Consider the following 20,921-nt stretch of genomic DNA (forward strand, 5'->3'; position numbering starts at 1 on the left):
GGTATCCGTTATCAGTTCCAGCCGCTGCTAGCCACGGTCAAATGGCGTTGAAGGTTGTAAAGCCCGACACCACAGCGGAGGACGAGCCAAGTTCGAGGCTGAAGGGCGCCAACAATGTGGCAGTCTCGGTGGTGTTTCCCACATTCCAGGCAAGACATTCGATTTTCCTACTGATGGAAGTAAGTTTGGAGGACCTCGAGGCCGTGAATCAATCCAGCAATAGCACGCGGTAAAAGCGGCATGGTTGAAGTGAGTAGCACGTGACCGTCCTTAAGTGGCTCGAATGCCAAGCCTTGGAGATACCGCGGTGGCTAGCAAAGCCGCCGCTTTGGGCTTCTTGTTAGGTGTTCACATGTTACTAAATCCGCTGTTAGAAGCTGTGGTTGATGTCTAGATGGTGCTGCTGGAGATAATGATACCACGGTGAGGATGAAGTCTATTATCTTCTACACTCAAAGGAAACAATCGATGGTGACTTCGTCGTCACTGGTTGTCCAGACTGCCCAACGAACTGACCATCCTCCCAAGAACGTTTTCAGAACCGGGTAAAAAGGGATTTCTCGTCCACCAGCTCGGTCCTTTCGTTATCGCTAGGTCGTCATTCCAATATGACAATCAATGGCCACGTCTCTGAGCCTGAAGACAAGCACGAATCCATCAGCGTCTACAATGCAAAATCCGTGTCAGAGATTCGTGCTGCACTGGCAGAGCTCCACCAGAAAGAGGCCACCGTAACCTCACAGCTCGATGCTCTTGTTAACGCACAGAAAGATCTCCAACGAGAACTTGGTCGTCTCGATCTATTCCGCGCAAATGCGACTGCACAAGCTTCCAAGGCAAGGGCAATCAGCAATGGTATGCTCTCAGACGCTGCCGCCAACGCCAAACGAATCTCAAATTCTGTGAAAAGACTGGATCTCGAGCAGGAGAGGGTCAAGGCGACGCTCACCGTCGTTGAACAGGTTGGGGAGCTGAAGGCATGTGTGCTGGGCGTCTCCGGGTCTATGGGAGCGGCCCAGGACTGGGAAACCGCTGCCAGTTATCTCAGCAGAGCCTCGAAGATTCCCAGCGCTGTCATCAATGGCCCGTTCGCCGCAAGAATTGTACCCACTGCAGAAGTTCCAGATGCCCCGGCTGTCACCTTGGAGAATGCATCAGAATCATTGTGTAGCCTGTTTCTGAGAGAGTTCGACAAAGCAGTCAAGGACAACGACGGCGCCAGAATAACACGTTTCTTCAAACTTTTCCCTCTCATCAATCGCTCTGATGTTGGCCTCGACGTTTACGGTCGCTATGTCTGCCAGGGCGTTGCTACTCGGGCGCGAGCAAACCTCAATGCAGGCACCGGTGGAAATCAAAGCAAAGATGGATTTTTCTATGCCAACGCCCTGACAAAATTGTTTGAGCATATTGCCCAAATCATCGAGGGACACGGTGGCCTGGTCGAGCGCCATTACGGTGCCGGCAAGATGGCTCGAGTCATTGAACGATTGCAAGTCGAGGCTGATCTCCAAGGGGGGATTATACTGGACACCTGGAGCGACGAGAGAAAGATTGAACGTCAGCTGACCGACATCAAGGCATACGCTTTCACCTTCTTGGTCCAGAGCTTTATGAATGCACAGCGAGGCTCAAGCGGAACGCCGCGCGCAGGTTCTCCCGCACCAGGAAGGTCGAGTGAGGATGAGTCTGTCGATATGAAACAGGTGGACGCCTTGCTGAATGAAATGACTCTCATGTTGGGCAAATGGTCACTGTACACCGGTTTTATTGCCGAAAAATGCCACGATCCCGATAGTCTCAACGATTCGCTCCCAATGCCGCCGTTTCTCCTCGACTCAAACCTGTACAGAAAGGTGCAGGAAAAACTCCTCGCCCCATTCAACATCATGACGACCTTCTTCTTCCGACGCTCAGTTGAGAAGGCCTTCCAGCTAGATGAGCAACCGCCAGATCTCTCTCTCAATCCCCACAAGCCACTCAACTCCAACCCTCCTCACGTCACCTCAGCAATCGAAGACATCATGTACATCGTCAACAAAGTTCTACAGCAGTCTTTAGCAACATCGCAAAAGCAGGTCGTCTCTAGCGTCGTTCCAACTCTAGGCAGAATACTAGGTTCCGATTTCATCGGGATGGAACAGCGCAAGATGCGCGACGAGAGCTATCCCAAAGCCGCGATTCCAGGCCAACTTCCACCGGAAGCGACAATCGTCTCGTTCCTTGTCCTCATCAACAATCTTGACGTAGCTAAGGACTACGTTGTCCAAATCGCCCGTGCTCGAGTAGAGCCCACCGCAGGCTCACCTCATCGACCTCTGGCAGAACTCTTCCCCGGGCCTGGAGAGGCCGAAGAAGTTGCAGCCGCCCTGACCTCCTTCGCGTCAGCCTTTTCGGAGAAAACCAATGAGCTCATCTCTGACGGCGTGAACGTGGTCTTCCACAACGTCATGAAGCCTCGTCTGCGACCAATCCTTATGGACGCCTTCCGCGACACGGACTACCAGCTCACGCGGGAGCAGTTGCAGGACCTCATGGGGGATCTCGACGGCTCAGACGAGACTGAGGCTTTCTCGGACGAAGTTCGCATGCGTTTCCAACTCGGGTGGGACGCCCTGACGAAACCGATCGGACGGATCATGACCGAGCGCACCTTCGACCAGCTGTTAACCATCGTGGTGAACTACCTGAGCAAGATGCTCGAGAAGCGGCTGTGGACGTACCACGGGCGCGTCAACGAGGTCGGGGCGGCGAGGCTGGAGCACGACGTCAACGAAATCATCAAGGTGGTGGTCAAGGGCCAGAAGTACGCGCTGCGCGAGGCCTTCCTGCGCTGCAGCCAGATCTGCATGATCATGAACATGGACGAGGAGGAGTGGGAGGAGTTGCTGAACTCCGGCGGCGAGGTCGCTGATAAATTGAAGTTCGAGGAGCGCGTGAGGGCCCGGAATATGGTCAAGGACACTACTGCCTAATCCCGAGAGAGCCCGAGAAGCACGAAGACGAGGGGAGGCCCAAGCGGGAGGTCCTCCCAAGAAGTATTCACGGTCATCTTAAGCATTCGTGGATTGGGATGTGGTTTTTACTGGTCTTGATCATATTTTCTTGAGGTGGTGCGTTTCTCGTGGACCATCCTTTAAGAGACACAAAGCACGCCTCAAAGGTAATGCGCCGTATCTCAACCATTTCCACGATGAAGTATGGGGCTTACATTTTGGTTTCTGCTGGGCGGTGTGTGGGGGGCTGATAGATCCGTAGCAGAACATGCCTGACACTGCTGCTCGTTCCCTTCCATCCCTCGTGCAAGCAGTCCCAGTTCACCGGCTGTGTCCGTCGAATTCTCTCTGCGTCCCTGCGCCTCTTTTCGGGGATCTTTCTCCTCTCAACGCATGCTCGTTCGCGGTCATGTCAAAAGTCCCCCATTATCCGACCCGGGCGCGTGGCACTTTTATGCTCGAGCCATGACGCCCCAGGCGCGGATCTTGTTGTCCGTGTAGCCGGAGAACAAGGTCTGGCCGTCGGCGCTCCAGGCCAAGCTGACGCAGTACGGCTCCTGGGACTTCTTGCCCTTCTCGACGAAGTCGGGCTTGAGCTCGTCGACCTTACTCTTCTTCTCGAGGTCGAAGATGGTGATGGACGAGGTGGTGGCGGCGCAGAGCCAGTATCGGTTCGGGGAAAAGACGAGCGCGTGGATCTCGTCGCCGGCCTGCAGTGAGTACAGGTGCTTGGACTCATTCAGATCCCAGAGCATGGTGGTGCCGTCCTTGCCGCCCGAGGCGCAGAGCGAGCCGTCGGGGGAGATGGTCACGGTGTTGATGTAGCCGGTGTGGCCGATGTGGTCGGTTTGAAGGCGGCACGAAGCCAATTCCCAGACCTGCAGAAGCGGAAGGTCAGCCCCCATCCCACTACTTAACATCAAATCGAGCAGGATTGTTAGACGAAAATTGGGCCTCAGTCCGCCGGTGAATGGTTGTCTCATAGCTCTCCAGAGAGAGCTCCGAAGTAGCAAATACTTTATAAAATGCGTAGCATCTTGGGCAAAACGCAGGTTGGTTGGGAATTTGTTTCTTACCTTGACCAGTTTGTCCCACCCACAGCTCACAATGACAGGGTTCTGAGGGTTCGGAGAGAAGCGCACGCAAGAGATCCAATCGGTGTGGCACTTGTCAGTGATGGTGTATTTGCAATCTCCCAGGGTGTTCCAAAGCTTGATGGTTCGGTCTCGGGACCCGGAGACAATCTGTCTGTTATCTGCGGAGAAGGAAACGGAGAGGACATCGTTGGTGTGGCCAACGAAGGTTCGGGTCGTGTTGCCCGTGGACAGTTCCCACAATCGCAGGGTTTTGTCCCAGGAAGATGAGAGGGCATATGCGCCATCGGACGAAATGACACAGTCGGAGACAATGTGGGAGTGGCCATGGAGTGACCGCTTTGGGTAGCCGTAGGCAGTCTCGTCGCGAGTCAGGTTCCAGATGATGAGGGTCTTGTCTCTCGAGGCCGAGAGCAGCATGTTGGGGCTAGATTTTCTATGTCAGTCCAAAGGGTCGCAGATGCAGGGTGGTTTTTCTTTGCACAACTGACTTCTCCAAGCTGGTCGCGAGGGCGGTGACCCAGCCGCTGTGGCCTTCAAGAGTACCACGTTGAATAAGTTGTTCAGCCATGGCGACTTGAAGATCCAGAAGAAGGAGAGAACAGGCTGGTGTCTGAAAGAGATGGTTGTCGAGGTTCGCCTGTCGAGACTTGCGATCTCCGCCAAAGATTCTCTGCAGTGTGCGCTCTCCAAATCCACGCCAAGATTCGCGAGCGCTAGTCTCAATACGGCGTGGCTGGATTTGCGGCTAAACACCGGTGACTCTGACTCTGGCTGGGCAGCTCTTCACACTTCTGGATGATAACAACGAGACCATCACACAGATGGCGGCGCATGTGCTTGTGTTCGAGCGGCCAATAAAGTGGTCCGTCGTTGTCCAACCTTCGAGTCTCCTTGGAATGACCATCAGTCTCTGTCTTATGTGGCCCGTTACCCCAGGGCGTGGTACCGGAATCATGTCCGACATGCATCGCGGAGTACCGGCTAAATACAACGATGCTCGCATGTATATAACCAGAAGCCAAATCCAGATGTGCCTGAATTGATTCTTGCTGAGCCCCCGTCTTCATCTATATCCTGTGCCTTTTCCCTGCTCGGCCCTTGATCTATCCTTGTGACATCTCGTGATCTAAACCTCAAACCATGGCTTCTTCTGGTGGAAGTCTTCCCAAAATGCAATACCGTTTCCTGGGTCGGTCCGGGCTCCAGGTATCTGCGATCTCACTTGGAGGATGGTGAGTCATCTCCAGTCCACATCAAGAACCCAGGACTAATTGCAACAGGGTCACTTACGGTGATGCAGTGGGCGATGGTAAGGCTTGACCCCATCCAGTCGGGCCAATCTAACTTTGCGAAGAGATTGCCTTCGAATGCATGAAAGCTGCCTATGATGTTGGCATCAACTTCTTTGACTGTGCTGAAGGTTATGCCGAAGGCAAATCTGAGATTGTCATGGGCAAGGCAATCAAGAAATTTGGCTGGAAGCGCAATGATCTGGTCATCTCGACCAAGATCTACTGGGGCCAGGCCCACGGAGACAATCCCGTCAACAATGGTGGTCTCTCCCGGAAACATATCATCGAAGGGACTGCCAATGCACTCAAGAGACTGCAGCTAGATTATGTCGACCTGATCTACTGTCATCGTCCAGACAGACACACTCCAATCGAGGAGACCGTCCGAGCCATGAACTATATTATCAATACCGGCAAAGCATTTTACTGGGGAACAAGCGAGTGGAACAGTGAGGAAATCGCCATGGCTTGGGCCTGTGCCGAAAGACTCAACTTGATCGGACCTGTCATGGAGCAACCAGAATATAGCATGTTGGCTCGGGATCGGGTAGAGCGAGAATATGCTCTGCTGTACGAGAACTACGGTCTTGGATTGACCATCTTCAGTCCACTCAAGCAGGGTATCTTGACCGGCAAATACAACGATGGCATTCCTGAAGACAGCAGAATCGCCAAAGCCGCAGACGGGTTCACCGCCTCCCAAAGAGAGAGTTATGGAAATGAGCAGTGGAAGAAGACTCTAGCTCAAGTCAAACAGCTGAAGCCGGTGGCGGACAAGCTGGGCACTGATCAGGCAACCCTGGCGTTGGCTTGGGTCTTGAAGAACCCACGGGTGAGCTCGGCCATCACTGGGGCATCCAAGGTTGAACAGATCACGAAATCGGTCAAGGCTTTGGATCTGGTTGACAAGCTAGACGACAAGGTAATGGCGGAGATCGATGAGATTCTCGGCAACAAGCCTACACTGCCATATAGACGGTTGTAGATAGATTGTCATCCACTTGGGAGGATGATACTCAGCTTAGGTCCCGTACAAGTGGAAAGTGGACAATCACTTGATCGACCATTTCAACTTTCTCTGAAGTTAGGTCTGAGGATCCTGATTGCTGGGGTTGGAATTGACAAGGACGTGATTGGGATTGGTCGATGGAGAAAAGTGATGATGTATGATGTCAACGTCGAAACCTCACATTTTGCTCCCTGCATTCAGGTTCAACCACAGAACCACCTTTTGACTGTATCTTCACTTCAACAACAAAATTTGAGAGCCACTGGTATCCTCAAGCTCCTACGTGTCCAAGTTATTCTCTGATACGCAAACATGAATCCATCACGCTTATTGACAGGGCGTCTCGCCGGTCGCCAACTGGCTGCAAGCGTGTCACGACGCTGCATCTCCTCTACCTCATCACGTTTCAGTGAGAATCCTCGAGTTCACTCCAATGCCGAAGAACATCGCAAATATCAGAAGGAAAAGGCAGACAATCCACACATGACAAACACCAACTCAACGATTCACAACAAGATGCCGTCGGTGGGGAAAGATGCGCCTCCGCCAGAGATGCTTAGTTCTACCGATCCCAACTATATCCCCAAAGACAGAGTCCCGGAGAACACAGACAAGATGACAGGGGGAACACAACCGGGAGATCCCAACAAAGTAAGCCAGTCAGAATATGCTGTTGGTGAAATGGAGGGCATTTCGTTTCGAGTTGAGCCTCTTCGTCGTACGGGAGAGGACCTTCCCACCATGAGAGCCAGATTACTATGTCGGTGCACACCCTGGGACTGCAACATTGTGCACCCAGGAGATTTCAAAATTCCAAGGAGCTTGCTGACGCATTTCCATAGACCAAAGCAGGAAACGAGGGACATTAGAGTCTGACCTCCTACTCTCCACATTTGCAGCAGAGAATCTATCCTCTATGAATAGAACCCAGCTCGAGCAATATGACTTCCTTCTGGACGAGAACGACTGGGACATCTACTACTGGGCAACTCAATCCCCAGCCAATGCCCCTACCTCGCTCGAGACTGCCGAAGGTGCTACGAGTGACAAGAAGACCCAGACGACCGAATACATCTCTCCCGCAAACCCGGGGCAAAGTCAAGAGACCGATGCATGGAGGCAAGGAGCTCCGCGCAGTGGAGAGTGGGCTCAGACCGTGGGGACTTTCAAGCCAGCGTATAGACCCGTCCCACAGCGATGGAGGGACAGTGATATTCTGCACATGCTGCGAAGGCATGTCAGGGAAAGGAGTGCTGGCGGCGTTCTGGAGGATGTTCAGGCAACTCCCAACAGCAAAGGTAGCGGTAGTGGTCTCGGCAGGATGCCTGATGTCCAAACCTTTGACTGAGCTTGTCTTGACCTTGTACATACAACCACAGAGTATTATTATCCAATGAAGGCGAAAGCGGTGGATGTTGCTTTCCATCTTTTGCTCACCGCAGATCCTCGAGGCGGCCTTCTTGTTCCCGGGTTTCGGCGCCAACGGCTTTATCGGTCGAATGGCCGTTGCTTTCTACCCTCGCTCCAGTTTACAAGCAACCCACGAACCCGGCTTTAACTGGTGGGGGCCTGACACCCGAGGATCTCGTACCGTCAAGTGGCGACCTGGTACGAACATATTGAGGTCCCACGAGGACCTGCGAACATCTTCTGCCTTGTTGAGATGGATTACCTCACCGACTCACCAATTGGGAATTTGATTGCTGCGGAATCATTACTCACCGGGGCTGCGTACCGCTCTGCCTCTAGGCTACTCCACCGAACTATCTTCGACTGCTCGCTGTACGATCGCTGCACCTAAATTCCACAGTTTGCGAGTGATTCGAAATCATAGCCGGCTTTACGATCGTCGTCACTTGTATTTTACTCCTTCAAGATGGCATTCATTGCTCTGTGTCGACATTTCTTCCCCACCTCACCTTCACTCTCTCTCGGTGCTGGTGACCCCTTGCGTTCTCTATATCTCGAGATTGGCTAGTATCTCGTGCAGATTCGAATCGTTCCTTGCCGCTCCAGGACTCCTCTCTGGAGCCGCAGACACCACGCTTTGTTACCAATGGCAGACATGGAAGCCAAGCAGGCCGAGAAGAAGGAGCTCTTCTTGGATGTCCCGCAACAATATCCAGCCTCATTGACTCCCGTTTCGACGAATCGAAGTCAGCCTCGTCCCAGTCTCCACTCCGGCCGATCTTACGTGGATGGACACAGCACATACTTCAGTGACCCAGAGCCTGACGATGGGCCGGATCAACCACAAGAGGTGGACGTGGAAAATGTCTCGAAGACGTTCGAAGTGGGTTGGGACGGCCCAGATGATCCTATGAACCCCAAAAATATGCACACTGCAAGAAAATGGTTGGTTGTCATAACACTGGCCTTTGGCTCGTTGTGTGTTACGTGCACTTCTTCACTCTATACGATCACCTATGGTTAGTACAAAGCCAACACTTCCTTCAAACGAGGCTCAAGTTCTGATGGTACGACAGAGCAAATGGACGCAGAGTTTGGCAATTCACGTATCGTGGCAACACTCGGCTTGGCCCTCTTCGTCTTTGGCCTGGGGTTATCCCCCATGGTCTTGGGTCCTCTGTCCGAGTTCTATGGTCGCCGTCCTATATATATTTTGGGATATATCTTCTTCACCATTTGGCTGTTTCCCTGTGCTTTTGCGCAGAACATTCAGACCATGTTGATCGCCCGGTTCCTGGATGGCTTTTCTGGAAGTGCCTTCTTGTCTGTTGCAGGCGGTACAGTCGGAGACATGTTCAATCGCGAACAGCTTCAAGCTCCCATGATGATTTACACGGCTTCCCCTTTTATTGGCCCGGGGCTTGGCCCTGTCATAGGAGGCTTCATCAATTACAACACCACCTGGCGATGGTCGTATTACATGCTCCTGATATGGTCCGGGGTAATGGTGATCGCCATCACTTTGATCGTGCCAGAAACGTACATGCCGGTGGTGCTGAGGAAGAAAGCGCAGATGAAGCGTAAAGAGACCGGAGACGAGAGGTACAAGGCTCCGATTGAGGTCTACGAGAAGTCTATTTTCTGGACAGTGGTAAGATCTCTGTATCGTCCTTTCATGCTTCTGTTCTTGGAACCCATGTGTTTCAATCTATGCCTGTTCTCCTCCATCCTCCTGGGAATCCTCTACCTCTTCTTTGGAGCTTTCAATCTTGTCTTCACCGAGGTCTACCACTTCAAGATCTGGCAGGTTGGTCTGTCTTTTCTCGGAATGATGATTGGAATGATGCTGGCGATTTCATCCGACCCTATCTGGCACAAGAACTACCTGCGACTTCTCCAAAAGCGGGAGGAGAGCACCGGGGAACGCAAGTCGGAACCCGAATACCGGCTGCCACCCTCGATATTCGGCGGATGGTTCTGCGTGGGGGGATTATTCTGGTTCGCATGGACAATCTATCCAAGCATACATCCTATCGTTCCCATCGTGGGCAGCGGGTTTTTCGGATTCGGGATCATTCTTGTTTTCACGGGAGTCTTCACCTTTCTCGTGGAGGCGTATCCCCTTTATGCGGCTAGCGCTCTTTCCGCCAACTCTTTCGCGCGGAGCTCGTTCGCAGGGGCATTCCCCTTGTTCGGGCTTCAGATGTACAGAAAGCTCGGCTTTCACTGGGCCACCACGCTTTTGGCATTCCTCTGTTTGATCATGGCGCCATTCCCGTATTTGTTCTTCGTTTACGGGAAGAGGCTGCGGCAGAAGAGCAGATTCACAACGCTTCCTGGATGAACATGGGCATGATTGGTAACTTGGCTGGGCGCGGGAACTGGGCTCTCGTGCATTTTATAAGGTGTCAGACAAATCCAATGGATCTCAGTCCGTGGCACCGCAACATGCCAAGTTCCATACAATGCATTACGAATCTGCAGGTCCTTGCGCCGAGTTAGACTGCAGCAAACAACCTCAACCTGTAATTCTGAACTAGTCGGCTGTCAAAGCCCGCTTTTCTCATTCTCTCTGCTCCTTGCCTCATCAGAAGGGGTGGCGAGAGAAGGTCCCGGTGTCAAGGAGCGACCGGACGGGGCCCTACAAGTGGTGATTGCAGGTGGCTCGTCGGAGCTGTATGAGTCAATAAACATGCAGTCTAATAGGGGGCTACTCTGCCTTGTACTGCATGAAGCATTGTCAATCAAAGCACACAGACACGGCTGGCTTTGCCATTGAGGGAAGGGGCGTGCACTGTCGTGTCGTGTCCCACAAGGCGTGGCATTCAGGATGGACGTTCAAGGGTTTGGACATGGACTCGATCACAATGAGCAACGCGAAAGAGGGAAAACGAATGGCACGCAACCGTCCCAGGACAATACTGGGTTGCACCAGACATGATGAGGTGAGTGCTTCAAGATGGTGGCACAAATCCCGACGGCGAGCACGTGTCGCTTCATCGTGTCGGTGTGCATGTCTCTCTCGACACTGACAGTCATCAGTACGACATTGGGGGCAAGGTTTACAATGAATTTGGCTACTTGGCAAACGATGAGAGGTGATCCTCCTGTTGCTGTGCCTCTGCGAGAGTGGAAGAGTTGCCCATCACGGCAATGACCATGACGAGCCTGAGCCGAGGAACTCCGGGGACGCCGGGTGAACTCGGGCAGCCTCGTCTCGAGGTCAGACCGACCTCGGCAGCTGTGCCAGACGTGGGAATCATGTATCCATAAGTCTGACGGAATAAGTGATTGGTAACTCAAAGTCACATCCCCTTGGGTGCCCCTCGTTGGAAAAAGTATCTGCTAAAAGACTATGGGTGTTAGAAGCTGTGTACGTAGGAGGGGAAGATGGCGGTGTTTTTAGGTGAAATGAAGACAAGTAATAGTCCAAACCTTGAAGCCACCGAGGTGCCTAGGGGATGAGGTGAAGTTAATTACTCCGTATTAATTACCTTGATCGTGGACGGGGGAAGCTAAGGACCTCCGAGCTCAGTGACCACCCAAGCCCTGAAAGGCCGGGGGTGTCACCTCGAAAGAAAGGCAGTTATGAGGACAGTTGGTTGGTTAATGACTTGGATGGCTGGGGGACGCCGAGGGATTTCTTCAAGGAAGTGGCCCGGGGGCTGTGCCTAGCACCAGTGATGGATGAACTGGTGGCTCCAGGTGAGGCAGGTGCAGGCCGTTGCAGCCGGGTGGGTAACCAGCATCATCAGGCTGACGATTCAGCTGTGGTTCATTCAGCACCAAGCTCCCAGCTCCCAGCTCTTTGGTGCCCGGCCGGCCAGGTGCCAGTGCACAAGCTGCCGGGCCCCTAGTGAGCCCCTCACCCGCGCCCGCGTCCATGCCTTCAGGCGTTACAAGATTTTGTGGGGTCGCTTATAGTTAAAAGAGGCCTAGCAAATCATCACCCACACTAATCTAGTTATTGCGCGAGCGCACTTCAGGTCGGTCACTGACACACACACTCACTCTTGGAACAAGAAACTCTTTCTCACCTCGTCTCCTCGCTCCCCCTCTGCTCCTCATTCCCTTCCCTTCCTGCACGGCGCAGGGGAAGTTTGACCTCTGCAGGCGACAACGAACCGGACACCTTTTGCATTGACAGCGCCACATTAGGCCACTCTGATATCAGCTACGTATCTGGAAAATTGACTCCGCATCCCGAGGCGCGGCCGGAGCCCTGGCTGGAGAGAGAGAACCCTGGACGCCGCCCGCCCTCCTCTTTTGGGCGATCCTCCTGCTGCCCGCATTTTGCGTGCCTCCTCAGTGCTCGACTCACTCGACCACCCACCAACCTCAATCCAAAACCTGAAAATGCTTCCGCCCTGCTAACAATCTGTCCTCTCAGAAGTCGGCGCTGACAGAGTCGCCTTGCAATCCTCCTGAAGACAGCTATTCCTCTGCTATCCGGTGCCACCTGCACCCCTCCGCCGCCTCTCCAAGCCGCCGCACGACCTTTGTCCTTCCAGGGCTCTCGACGCGAAAGCGCCAGAAGAAAAAAAATTGCTCCTTTTGTCATACCTGGCAGAGTCGCACGGACTTTGTTGCTGGCCTCCTGACGCAATCTGGCTGGACAAGCGAAACCCCACCTACCATCAACTCCCAATCCTGCGCCGCCGTCATACACAGCTGTCGCTTCTCCTGCCATTGTGCTTGAGAGGGAGCTGCTTCCTACGATCCAACCGCCTGGTCCCCATAGGGGGCTTGCGCCCTTGGTTTGCGCGAGCTGAGCCGACGGTGGGCCCGTAAGGGAGCGGAGGTCTGCTTCTGAGAAACTGTCATTCGGTCATTGCTCCAGCCGGGCAAAAACATTTTCGGATTGTCGTGTTACCTCTGGCTGTTCTTGTGCAAGCCATCTTTTTGGAACCTGCATTCTCTGGCATCTCATTGATGGTGTCGTTATAACAAGATGACGGCCTCAGATGTCGAGGATGGGCACTCTCATTCGGTCTCTCCTGAGGACAGTGGGACCGAACAGGTCCAAGTGAACATGGCCGAAGGTCAGAGCAAGGACGACGTAAAAAAGCAGCCAAATGGAGCCCAGCCCACCAATCCCAAGGATCCTTCTCGTCCCCGGAGAAAGAAGGCACGGAGAGCATGTTACGCTTGCCAACGTGCCCATTTGACCTGTGGTAGGTTGAACTGTTCATTCTTATAGCAAAATGCAGCCTGTCATTCTCAACTGCTGATACTCTTTGTAGGTGACGAGAGACCGTGCCAAAGGTGCATAAAACGCGGATTACAGGATGCGTGTCAGGACGGCGTCAGGAAAAAAGCAAAGTATCTGCACGATGCGCCCAATGAGGCCCTCATGCCTGGGATTGGAGGGAATCTCTACAACCAAGCGGGTGCGAAATCAGGCTCGTCTATTGGCAATGACACCCCCCATCAACAGCCGTTCTTTCAGCAAACGCCGACGTACAACAACTTTTCCACGCCCTCACATATGCCTCCCCCAATGCTCCACGAGAGGAGCATGAGCACGGCCAGCTTCACCCAGCAGTCCCCGCTCACCACCAATTTTCCAAATGTCGGAGCACAAGTTCCGCTGCAAAGCCCCGTGATGGGAGCCGATCAACCCAGTGCCGCCAACATAACGGCCGCGGGCTGGCCAGGACAGATGTACAGTGATGATCCCATGTTCAACTTTGATATTGCCAGCATGAACTTTGGCAATCATTACGGCGCATTGGAGTTCGGAATGCTTGGCCATATGGCGACAAATGCGGGAGACACTCCTCCCAGCGACACGGCGACACGGAGCGGGTCCATCACGCAATATCGTATGCCGTTTGGAAGCTTCAGCGAGAGTCCGACGGCCCGGCAACAGATATACAATGAGACGATGCTGCCAGATTGGTCCAACGGCGCCGACCCCTACGCCGCTCATGGACACGGTCGCCATATCGCTCCCAACGCCTTCGCGATAGAATCCAACGCGGTCAATTGGACCTCCCCGGACACCAATGGCACGCCCAATAATGCAGTCAAATTCGAAGAGTCCCCGTTGATGACCAGCTCAGGCCTCCAGGTTCCCCCTTCAGCCTTGGACGGTGGTCCGGTCATTCATTCAACCGGACCCCTGGACCCCAGACACAACCGGCCCCCTCCAGCTATATCGACTCCGCAATTGAAGGCCAGATCTCAGCTGCCTGTCAAAGCGTTGAAGCGGCCTAAGGATCCGTCGTCGATCTACACGTCGGTCACCCAGCCTTATCCTTATACAGCAGGGTTCCACAATTTCATTGCATACCTCCAGAAACGATTTGCCGCACATCCTTCCAAGACGCTTGCCATAGCCAAGTCATTGGCGTCGATCCGGCCCTCCTTCATTGCAACAACTAAGACCTTGAACCGGGAAGACCTCATCTTCATGGAGAAATGTTTTCAGCGCACGCTGTGGGAATATGAAGGTTTCATTGAAGGGGTGGGTACCCCCACCATTGTGGCGAGGAGGACAGGGGAAGTTGCAGCTGTGGGCAAGGAATTCCAAATCCTCACCGGCTGGACGAAGAACGTGCTCCTCGGTCGGGCGCCCAACCTGAATGTGAACCGGGGCCATTCTGGGCAAACGCCCGGCACCGGATCTGGAACCAATACCGCGAGACATAAAGGCACTAACACTCCTACGCAACGAATGTTGATCGAGACCGAGAACGGCGAAAAGCGACCGCAACCTGTATTTCTCGCGGAACTGCTTGACGATGAATCGGTGGTGCAGTTCTACGAGGATTTTGCAAGACTGGCATTTGGAGACAGCCGCGGCAGCGTTTGCGGCAGAGCCAAACTCCTCAAATATCGGACCAAAGACGATGAAATCACCCAGAATCTCCACGTCGAAGCCGAGGGTCGAACCGAACAAGCTCGCCAAGGTCCCCCAGAGCTGCGACAGAAAGACGGTTCTCGTCAACAACATGAATCGAAGCGGGAGCGCGATGGTATTTCTGGTGAAAAAGGCATGCAAAAACTGGGATCTGCCGATGGGAAAGTGGATTGCACATATTGTTGGACGGTGAAACGTGACGTTTTTGATATACCCATGCTTATTGTTATGAATGTGAGTGCTCCCTTGCCCCCTTCTTGCGGTTCGCCGGCTGACATGAGACATAGTTTTTGCCTTGTATATAGGCGATCTCAAAAGTTTTGTGGTTCACGACTGCTTGTTTTGTATCAACTGGAGGTGTGGTGAGATTGGATAGCTTGGACATACCATGTAGGGGAATGACATGGAGGGTGGATCAGGCGAAGGACATTGTGGAGGACAGGATTTGTATCACCGTGGCCCTTGAGCCGGGACGGGAACCCTTTGAAACGGTCTCGAGACGGTCGGTCGGGGAATGGTTCCGCTGTGTTGGTTTTCCTGGCCCGAGAGCCTGGCATTGTCTATGAGTATAAAAAGATTTCGAGGCAGAGAAACCTTGTTTCTATTTTCGCCTAGGAAGACTTGACCGGATCTGACGTCCACCGTTTTGACTGGTGCCCGGCTCCGTAAATCTATACACCTGCCCCATCCCATTGACGGCACTGCTTTCCACCAACGTCTAAGCCTCCCACCCATCTTATAAATGCGTCCAACGTACATGACCCTTTCCCGTCTCCTATTTCATTCGTCCACCCATCATCATTCCTTATTCCTTGTTCAGGACCTGCCTCTCGACCTGCGCGGGGTCGACGCGGTCCATCCACGAGAAATCGGTGAGCCAGGCCTCCCAGTCGCCGGCGCGGAAGGCGCGGTAGGCCGGGCGCTCGAGGCTGCGGGCGGCGACGGCGCAATCGACGTGGATGTCGTCGACCAGGGCGTCGACGCTGACGTAGTCGTACTCGGGCCGGATGTAGCCCAGGATCAGCAGGTTCAGGGCGGCGCCGTAGAAGTCGCGCGGGAACTCGTGCAGGATGTGGATCTCCACCGACCGCACCGTGTTCTTGTAGAACGGGTTGTAGCCGATGGAGAGCACCGCCGGGTGGATCGAGATTAAGGGCGGCGGTGGGGGTGGGGGTACGGAGGACGATAAAGATGTAGTGGTGGCGGCGGGTGAAGATGCAGAGGTCGTGCTGGTGCTGGTGCTCGTGCTGGTCACTGGCGCCGCAGCCGACGGACAGCTCTTCAGCGACAGGCCCACGAAGCCGTAGTAGATCCCGCTCGGCAGCGTTGGGTGGTCGGCCGAGAGGCCTTCGGTGGGGATGTTGGCTGTGGGAATGCCGAGCTGGATTGAGGAGATGTGAGTTTCAATAACGTGAATCCTTTGGGGCGAAGGGGTCTCGTGCTGGAAAGATATGGAAGAAGCATTTGAGGATGAAGATGAGGAACGGAGACAGGGGAAGAAGAGACGTCTCGCCGGGGTTTAGAGGCAGGCCGAGATGAGAGACTTGATCCGGACTGGCTTCTTGGGGTAGTCCTGGCGTTCACCTGGCGACTTCACAGAGGAGATTGGCTTTGTCCTGAAGCCCGGGGCGGAAGAAGGACGATCGCGAGCACATTCTCCTCCTTCATGTTCATGATGCAGTGACGTGAGGCCAAAGAAGTCCGGTATCCAGCCCTGATCAAGTTTCATCGGGCGAGGCTCCCGTCCACAAACCCACACTCCGTGGCAATGAGCCAGAGCCAGAGCCAGATCTTTTCCTTTTCTCTTCGTATCCGATGAGAGGGAGCACAGACACAAGATGAGGCACGAAACGGGACAGTAAAAAAACAATAGGTGGCATAGGAGTGAACACTCACCTCTTTACTCCCCCTCCCAAACCCCTTAATCACCGGGCCGCACAGCTTGATAGGAAACGGCGGTTCGGGCCCTGTGTCAGGCCCAGCGTACGGGTCGCGTGGACCGTTGGGTGGCATCGTTTGGAGGGTTTTCTTCTTCTTAGGTTTGGGTAGTATTGAGCTGAAGTCGCAAGCGGTAGGTAGTAGCTCCTGGACCAATATCCTGTGGAAAGTCGGGTAGATCGGCGGGTGATGGTTAGTAGTTGTAGGTAGTGATGGGTTCGGGCAGGGCTGAGTGAGATATGTAGGTGCAGATGAAACTCGGAGGCGGTAGTAGAGACGATCCTCGCAAGCGGTATATGTCCCAAGTCTCGGTGTTGATATTGCCGTTGTTGTTGTTGTTGTTGTTGTTGCTGTTGTTGTCGTCGTGTGTGGTCTTTCGATTGCTATGTCCGTACCTAACGTATCCGATCCCGCTGCTGACTATTATTATTCAATGAACAAGGTTTTTTTCCTTTCCCGGGCGTGTGGTTCTGCCACCTTCTATCGGCCGTTTCTGGTCCCCAACCCAATCACTTGGCTTTTGTCGCGCAGCTAATCGGCAGTCTGAGAGTAATTCCTTGGGACCCCGTTGGAGCAAAGGGACTTCGAAGATCCGAGCCGCGTGTGAACCAGACCTGCAGCGTCCCGAGGGAGCGATAATGAGCGAACTCAATAATAATAGTCATCAACTACAGTATGACTACGAGGCGGAAGAACGAAGATCTGGAATCCGAATGGCCAATCGGATGATGTACAGTGTGTCAGTATCGTCCACCGAGACATAGACATGCATACACAAGATATAGTCATATACAGTATATCTATTATGGAGGATAGACGGAATACCGAGCGTATGAATATACATATATTTCTATATATCCATATGGATTTGTCGTCGAAATCAGCCAGATTAGCAGCGACCGAGCAATGGGAAGGGTGATAATTGATAACATTCGTCACTTCACGCCCTTCCCTAATCTATACATCACCCTCGACTATACTCCGGGCTCCATGAACAGCGTCGTCCACCGCCACCGTATCACTCCCGGCAGTCGTCTGTCTATACATTGGCCGAATACCCAACACTCGGCAGGCGTCCAGTACTTCTCTTCCTCTCGATCCATTTCCTCAATTCATCAACCCAAAACACAGCGCTGCTTATGCACACCAGCGAGACCAGGTCCCACAGACCCAGCGCCTCGGTTTGAAACACCCGTTGCAAAAATGGCAAGTATATGACACACAGTTGGCCGGCGAGACTTCCCGCGACCGCATAGTTGAACATTTTGTTTCCAAAGAGCTTGATTTCGCCAAACAGCACCGACTTGGACTCCGAGCGGCAGGTCAGCGCATTGAACATGTCAAAAAGCACAAACGTCGTGAAGGTCATGGTGGTGTCGCGTTTGGTCACCACGCGGGTGCGGAGGGGCGTCGACTTGACGGCCGACGGGTCGACAGACACATCGTCAATGTCCACCATCTCTCGCACATAGATGAATAGAGTGCCCATCATGATAAGAGACGCCGACGTCAGGACGCGGCGGATCAGCCGCTTGGTCAGCACGTTCGCATTTCGAGGTCGTGGCGGCTGCATCATGACCCGAGGATCGACGGGTTCGACCCCGAGTGACTGGGCAGGAGGCCCGTCCATGAGGATATCTGACATGTGTTAGTACATAAACCGTCACGGGACCGTGCCGATTAACTTACTGATCCAAAGAATCTGCATGGCATTGAGCGGATTCTTGAAACCAAACATGGTACTGATAAGGACCAAACTCAACGCCGCCACGCTGGTGCTCAGCTGGAACGTGATAAAGTTCTGAATGTTGAAGAAGATGCCCTTTCCCTGTTCGATGGCCCGGAGGATCGTGGAGAAGTCGTCGTCCGTCAGGATCATGTCGGCCGCCTCCTTGGCCACATCGGTGCCGAGCTTTCCCATGGCAACTCCAATGTCGGCCTTTTTGAGCGCTGGCGCATCGTTGACGCCGTCTCCCGTCATAGCAACCACGTCTCCCCGAGCTTGGAGAGCACGGATAATCTTCAGCTTGTGGTCGGGGCTCGTCCGGGCAAAGATGTTCGTCCGTACAATCGCTTCCGACAACTCTTGCTCCGACATACGATCAAGCTCATCGCCTCGAAGAACCGACCTCGAGCCTGAACTTGCCTGGTTGACGGGCATCCCGAGATTCTTCGCGATCGCCACGGCTGTCGTCTCGGCATCGCCAGTGATCATAATGACTTTCACTCCTCCATTCATCAACCGGCGGATCGATCTGTTCACATGTTTTCGTGGAGGGTCGTTCATCCCGACCAACCCCGCAAAACACAGGCCAGTAAAGACGTCCGTTTCTGGCTCCACGGGTTTCTTATGTCCCGATGATGGCGTCGAGCTTCTGCTGGTCTGCCGTGTCTTGTTCCTGAGAACGCCACTCGCGAACCCAATCACCCGCAGGCCCTCCTCGGCCATGGCTTGTGCCGCCGCACTGGCTTCTTTCCGACGGCTCTCGTCAAGCACCACTTCCTGACCGTCCTTGGTCAAATATGTGTCCGACCTGCTCAAAACCTGTTCCAGTGAGCCTTTGATGTATGCCGTCTCCGAACCCACCCCATATCCGTTGGTCATTTCGCCCAGGGCACTACCAATGACGACGCCCATCCACTTTCTCTCGGAACTAAACGGTGTCTCGCTTGTTCGCGGCCCGATCTTTTCACGCACATCGTCTTCGCCGTGCGCATCCAACAAATCGAGCATGGCGATATCAGTAGGTTGGCCTAGCCACCGGCTCTTGGTGACGGTCGATGATCTATCTCTAGTAGAGGACAGCACCGCCGCAGAGGCAGCAGTTGCAGGGGTCCCAGACGCGTTCTGGGAAAGACGTCCGTTGTTCGCGATATTGCCAATGCGGAGAATGGCTTTGGTCGCGGACGTGAGTGCAGTGGTGGGGTCGACGGAAAATGGCTTGCCTACGTCGAAATGCCACAATTTAGTCACCGTCATGTGGTTGAGAGTCAGAGTGCCCGTCTTGTCGCTGCAAACCACATTTACCGAACCCAGGGTCTCCACGCTTGGGAGCTTGCGGACGATCGCTCCTCGTTTCGCCATTCGCAACACCCCCAGTGCAAGAGTGACGGTGACAATGATGGGTAACCCTTCAGGAATTGCAGCAACAGCCAGAGACACTCCGATGGTGAACAGATCCAACAGTTTCTTGCCCTGAAGGAGCCCGATGAGTATGATGACTCCGATGACGACGAAAGACATGTAGCTGAGCTGCTTTCCTAACAGATCCATCGACTGCTGGAGAGGTGTCCGTGGGGCCTCTATCTCCTGCAGAGACAGCGAAATCGTCCCAAACTCGGTCTTTCCTCCAGTTGCGATGACGATTCCCTCCCCGTGGCCTGATCGCACCAGGGTCCCCATGAACGCGATGTTGTGCTGTTCATTGAGGCGCACGTCGGCGCCCACGGTGCCGGCGGCATTGTACGGTTCGGGGGTGCCATGGTGCTCCGACCGCCGAATGGTCGGGTCCAGAGCGGCAGGGAATTTTTCCACCGGTTCATTCTCGCCGGTTAAATTGGACTCGTCAATTGTGAGTTCGACAGCACGGGTGATTCTGATGTCGGCTGGAATCCGGTCGCCGGTCGCAAAGATGACCAGATCTCCCACCACTAGCTGAGACGCAGGTATGGTGGTAGATAGTTTTTCCTCAGGCGCGACCGCAGCACCGTTGGCCAGTGGCTCCATCTCAATCGCATCATTTCCCGCATTTTGATTTCTGGTCAGATGCATGGTTGACCTGGGCGCGGAGCGTCGGACGTGGGCATAATGGGGGACGAGCCGGTTCAGAGCCTCCAAGGATTTTTCCGACCGATATTCCTGCACAAAAGCGACCGTGACGACGATGGTGACGGCAAGAGCAATGCTGACAGCATCATCCTTATTCCCGATGAACAGCGAGATGGCGGCAGACGCGAGGAGCAGGAGGATCAGGGTCTCCTTGAACTGCTTGAGGAATCGCAACCACAACGGCTCCTCCTCTTCATGGGGCAGTTCATTGGGCCCGTCCTTGGCCAGTCGCGCATGGGCCTCATGTTGTAGCAAGCCCTGAGTGATGGAAGTCTTCAATTGCTCGGCCGTCTGTTGGGGAGTGAGGAGAGAGTAAGAGGATGTTATCGAGGAGGAGGTAGAAGCGTAGCGGGCGGGACTCCGCGGCCTGTTCGTCTGAGACTCTGCATTGAAGACCGGTAGTAACGTTGACATGATTGCATGGTAGCTATATTGAAAGCCGCCCCATCCTCCGCAATTAGATCTGAAGAAGACTCGGGTGGATG

General features: G+C 53.9%; 8 protein-coding genes across 8 annotated transcripts; 5 read left to right on the forward strand and 3 right to left on the reverse strand.

Annotated features, from left to right (window-relative positions):
- Positions 1 to 608: 608 nt before the first annotated feature.
- Positions 609 to 2,975, forward strand: AYL99_04124 (hypothetical protein; the record flags this gene model as incomplete). The annotated part of the gene is made up of 1 exon (XM_018835638.1): positions 609 to 2,975. One exon carries the CDS (start codon positions 609 to 611, stop codon positions 2,973 to 2,975), a length of 2,367 nt encoding a protein of 788 aa, XP_018695288.1.
- Positions 2,976 to 3,448: 473 nt separating this feature from the next.
- Positions 3,449 to 4,661, reverse strand: AYL99_04125 (guanine nucleotide-binding protein subunit beta-like protein; the record flags this gene model as incomplete). Its single annotated transcript, XM_018835639.1, has 3 exons — positions 3,449 to 3,874; positions 4,073 to 4,517; positions 4,582 to 4,661. 3 exons carry the CDS (start codon positions 4,659 to 4,661, stop codon positions 3,449 to 3,451), a joined length of 951 nt encoding a protein of 316 aa, XP_018695289.1.
- Positions 4,662 to 5,233: 572 nt separating this feature from the next.
- Positions 5,234 to 6,370, forward strand: AYL99_04126 (hypothetical protein; the record flags this gene model as incomplete). The annotated part of the gene is made up of 3 exons (XM_018835640.1): positions 5,234 to 5,325; positions 5,374 to 5,402; positions 5,448 to 6,370. 3 exons carry the CDS (start codon positions 5,234 to 5,236, stop codon positions 6,368 to 6,370), a joined length of 1,044 nt encoding a protein of 347 aa, XP_018695290.1.
- A 336-nt stretch (positions 6,371 to 6,706) lies between these two features.
- Positions 6,707 to 7,742, forward strand: AYL99_04127 (hypothetical protein; the record flags this gene model as incomplete). Its single annotated transcript, XM_018835641.1, has 2 exons — positions 6,707 to 7,154; positions 7,237 to 7,742. 2 exons carry the CDS (start codon positions 6,707 to 6,709, stop codon positions 7,740 to 7,742), a joined length of 954 nt encoding a protein of 317 aa, XP_018695291.1.
- Positions 7,743 to 8,459: 717 nt separating this feature from the next.
- AYL99_04128 (hypothetical protein) lies at positions 8,460 to 10,148 on the forward strand (the record flags this gene model as incomplete). The annotated part of the gene is made up of 2 exons (XM_018835642.1): positions 8,460 to 8,823; positions 8,881 to 10,148. 2 exons carry the CDS (start codon positions 8,460 to 8,462, stop codon positions 10,146 to 10,148), a joined length of 1,632 nt encoding a protein of 543 aa, XP_018695292.1.
- Positions 10,149 to 12,755: 2,607 nt separating this feature from the next.
- On the forward strand, positions 12,756 to 14,974 carry AYL99_04129 (hypothetical protein; the record flags this gene model as incomplete). The annotated part of the gene is made up of 3 exons (XM_018835643.1): positions 12,756 to 12,978; positions 13,048 to 14,903; positions 14,957 to 14,974. 3 exons carry the CDS (start codon positions 12,756 to 12,758, stop codon positions 14,972 to 14,974), a joined length of 2,097 nt encoding a protein of 698 aa, XP_018695293.1.
- Positions 14,975 to 15,474: 500 nt separating this feature from the next.
- Positions 15,475 to 16,682, reverse strand: AYL99_04130 (hypothetical protein; the record flags this gene model as incomplete). The annotated part of the gene is made up of 2 exons (XM_018835644.1): positions 15,475 to 16,050; positions 16,566 to 16,682. 2 exons carry the CDS (start codon positions 16,680 to 16,682, stop codon positions 15,475 to 15,477), a joined length of 693 nt encoding a protein of 230 aa, XP_018695294.1.
- Positions 16,683 to 17,646: 964 nt separating this feature from the next.
- On the reverse strand, positions 17,647 to 20,850 carry AYL99_04131 (Ca2+-transporting ATPase; the record flags this gene model as incomplete). Its single annotated transcript, XM_018835645.1, has 2 exons — positions 17,647 to 18,245; positions 18,297 to 20,850. 2 exons carry the CDS (start codon positions 20,848 to 20,850, stop codon positions 17,647 to 17,649), a joined length of 3,153 nt encoding a protein of 1,050 aa, XP_018695295.1.
- Positions 20,851 to 20,921: the final 71 nt, after the last annotated feature.

The sequence above is a fragment of the Fonsecaea erecta genome, assembly GCF_001651985.1.
Source record: "Fonsecaea erecta strain CBS 125763 chromosome Unknown Scaff3, whole genome shotgun sequence".
Taxonomy (NCBI): domain Eukaryota; kingdom Fungi; phylum Ascomycota; class Eurotiomycetes; order Chaetothyriales; family Herpotrichiellaceae; genus Fonsecaea; species Fonsecaea erecta.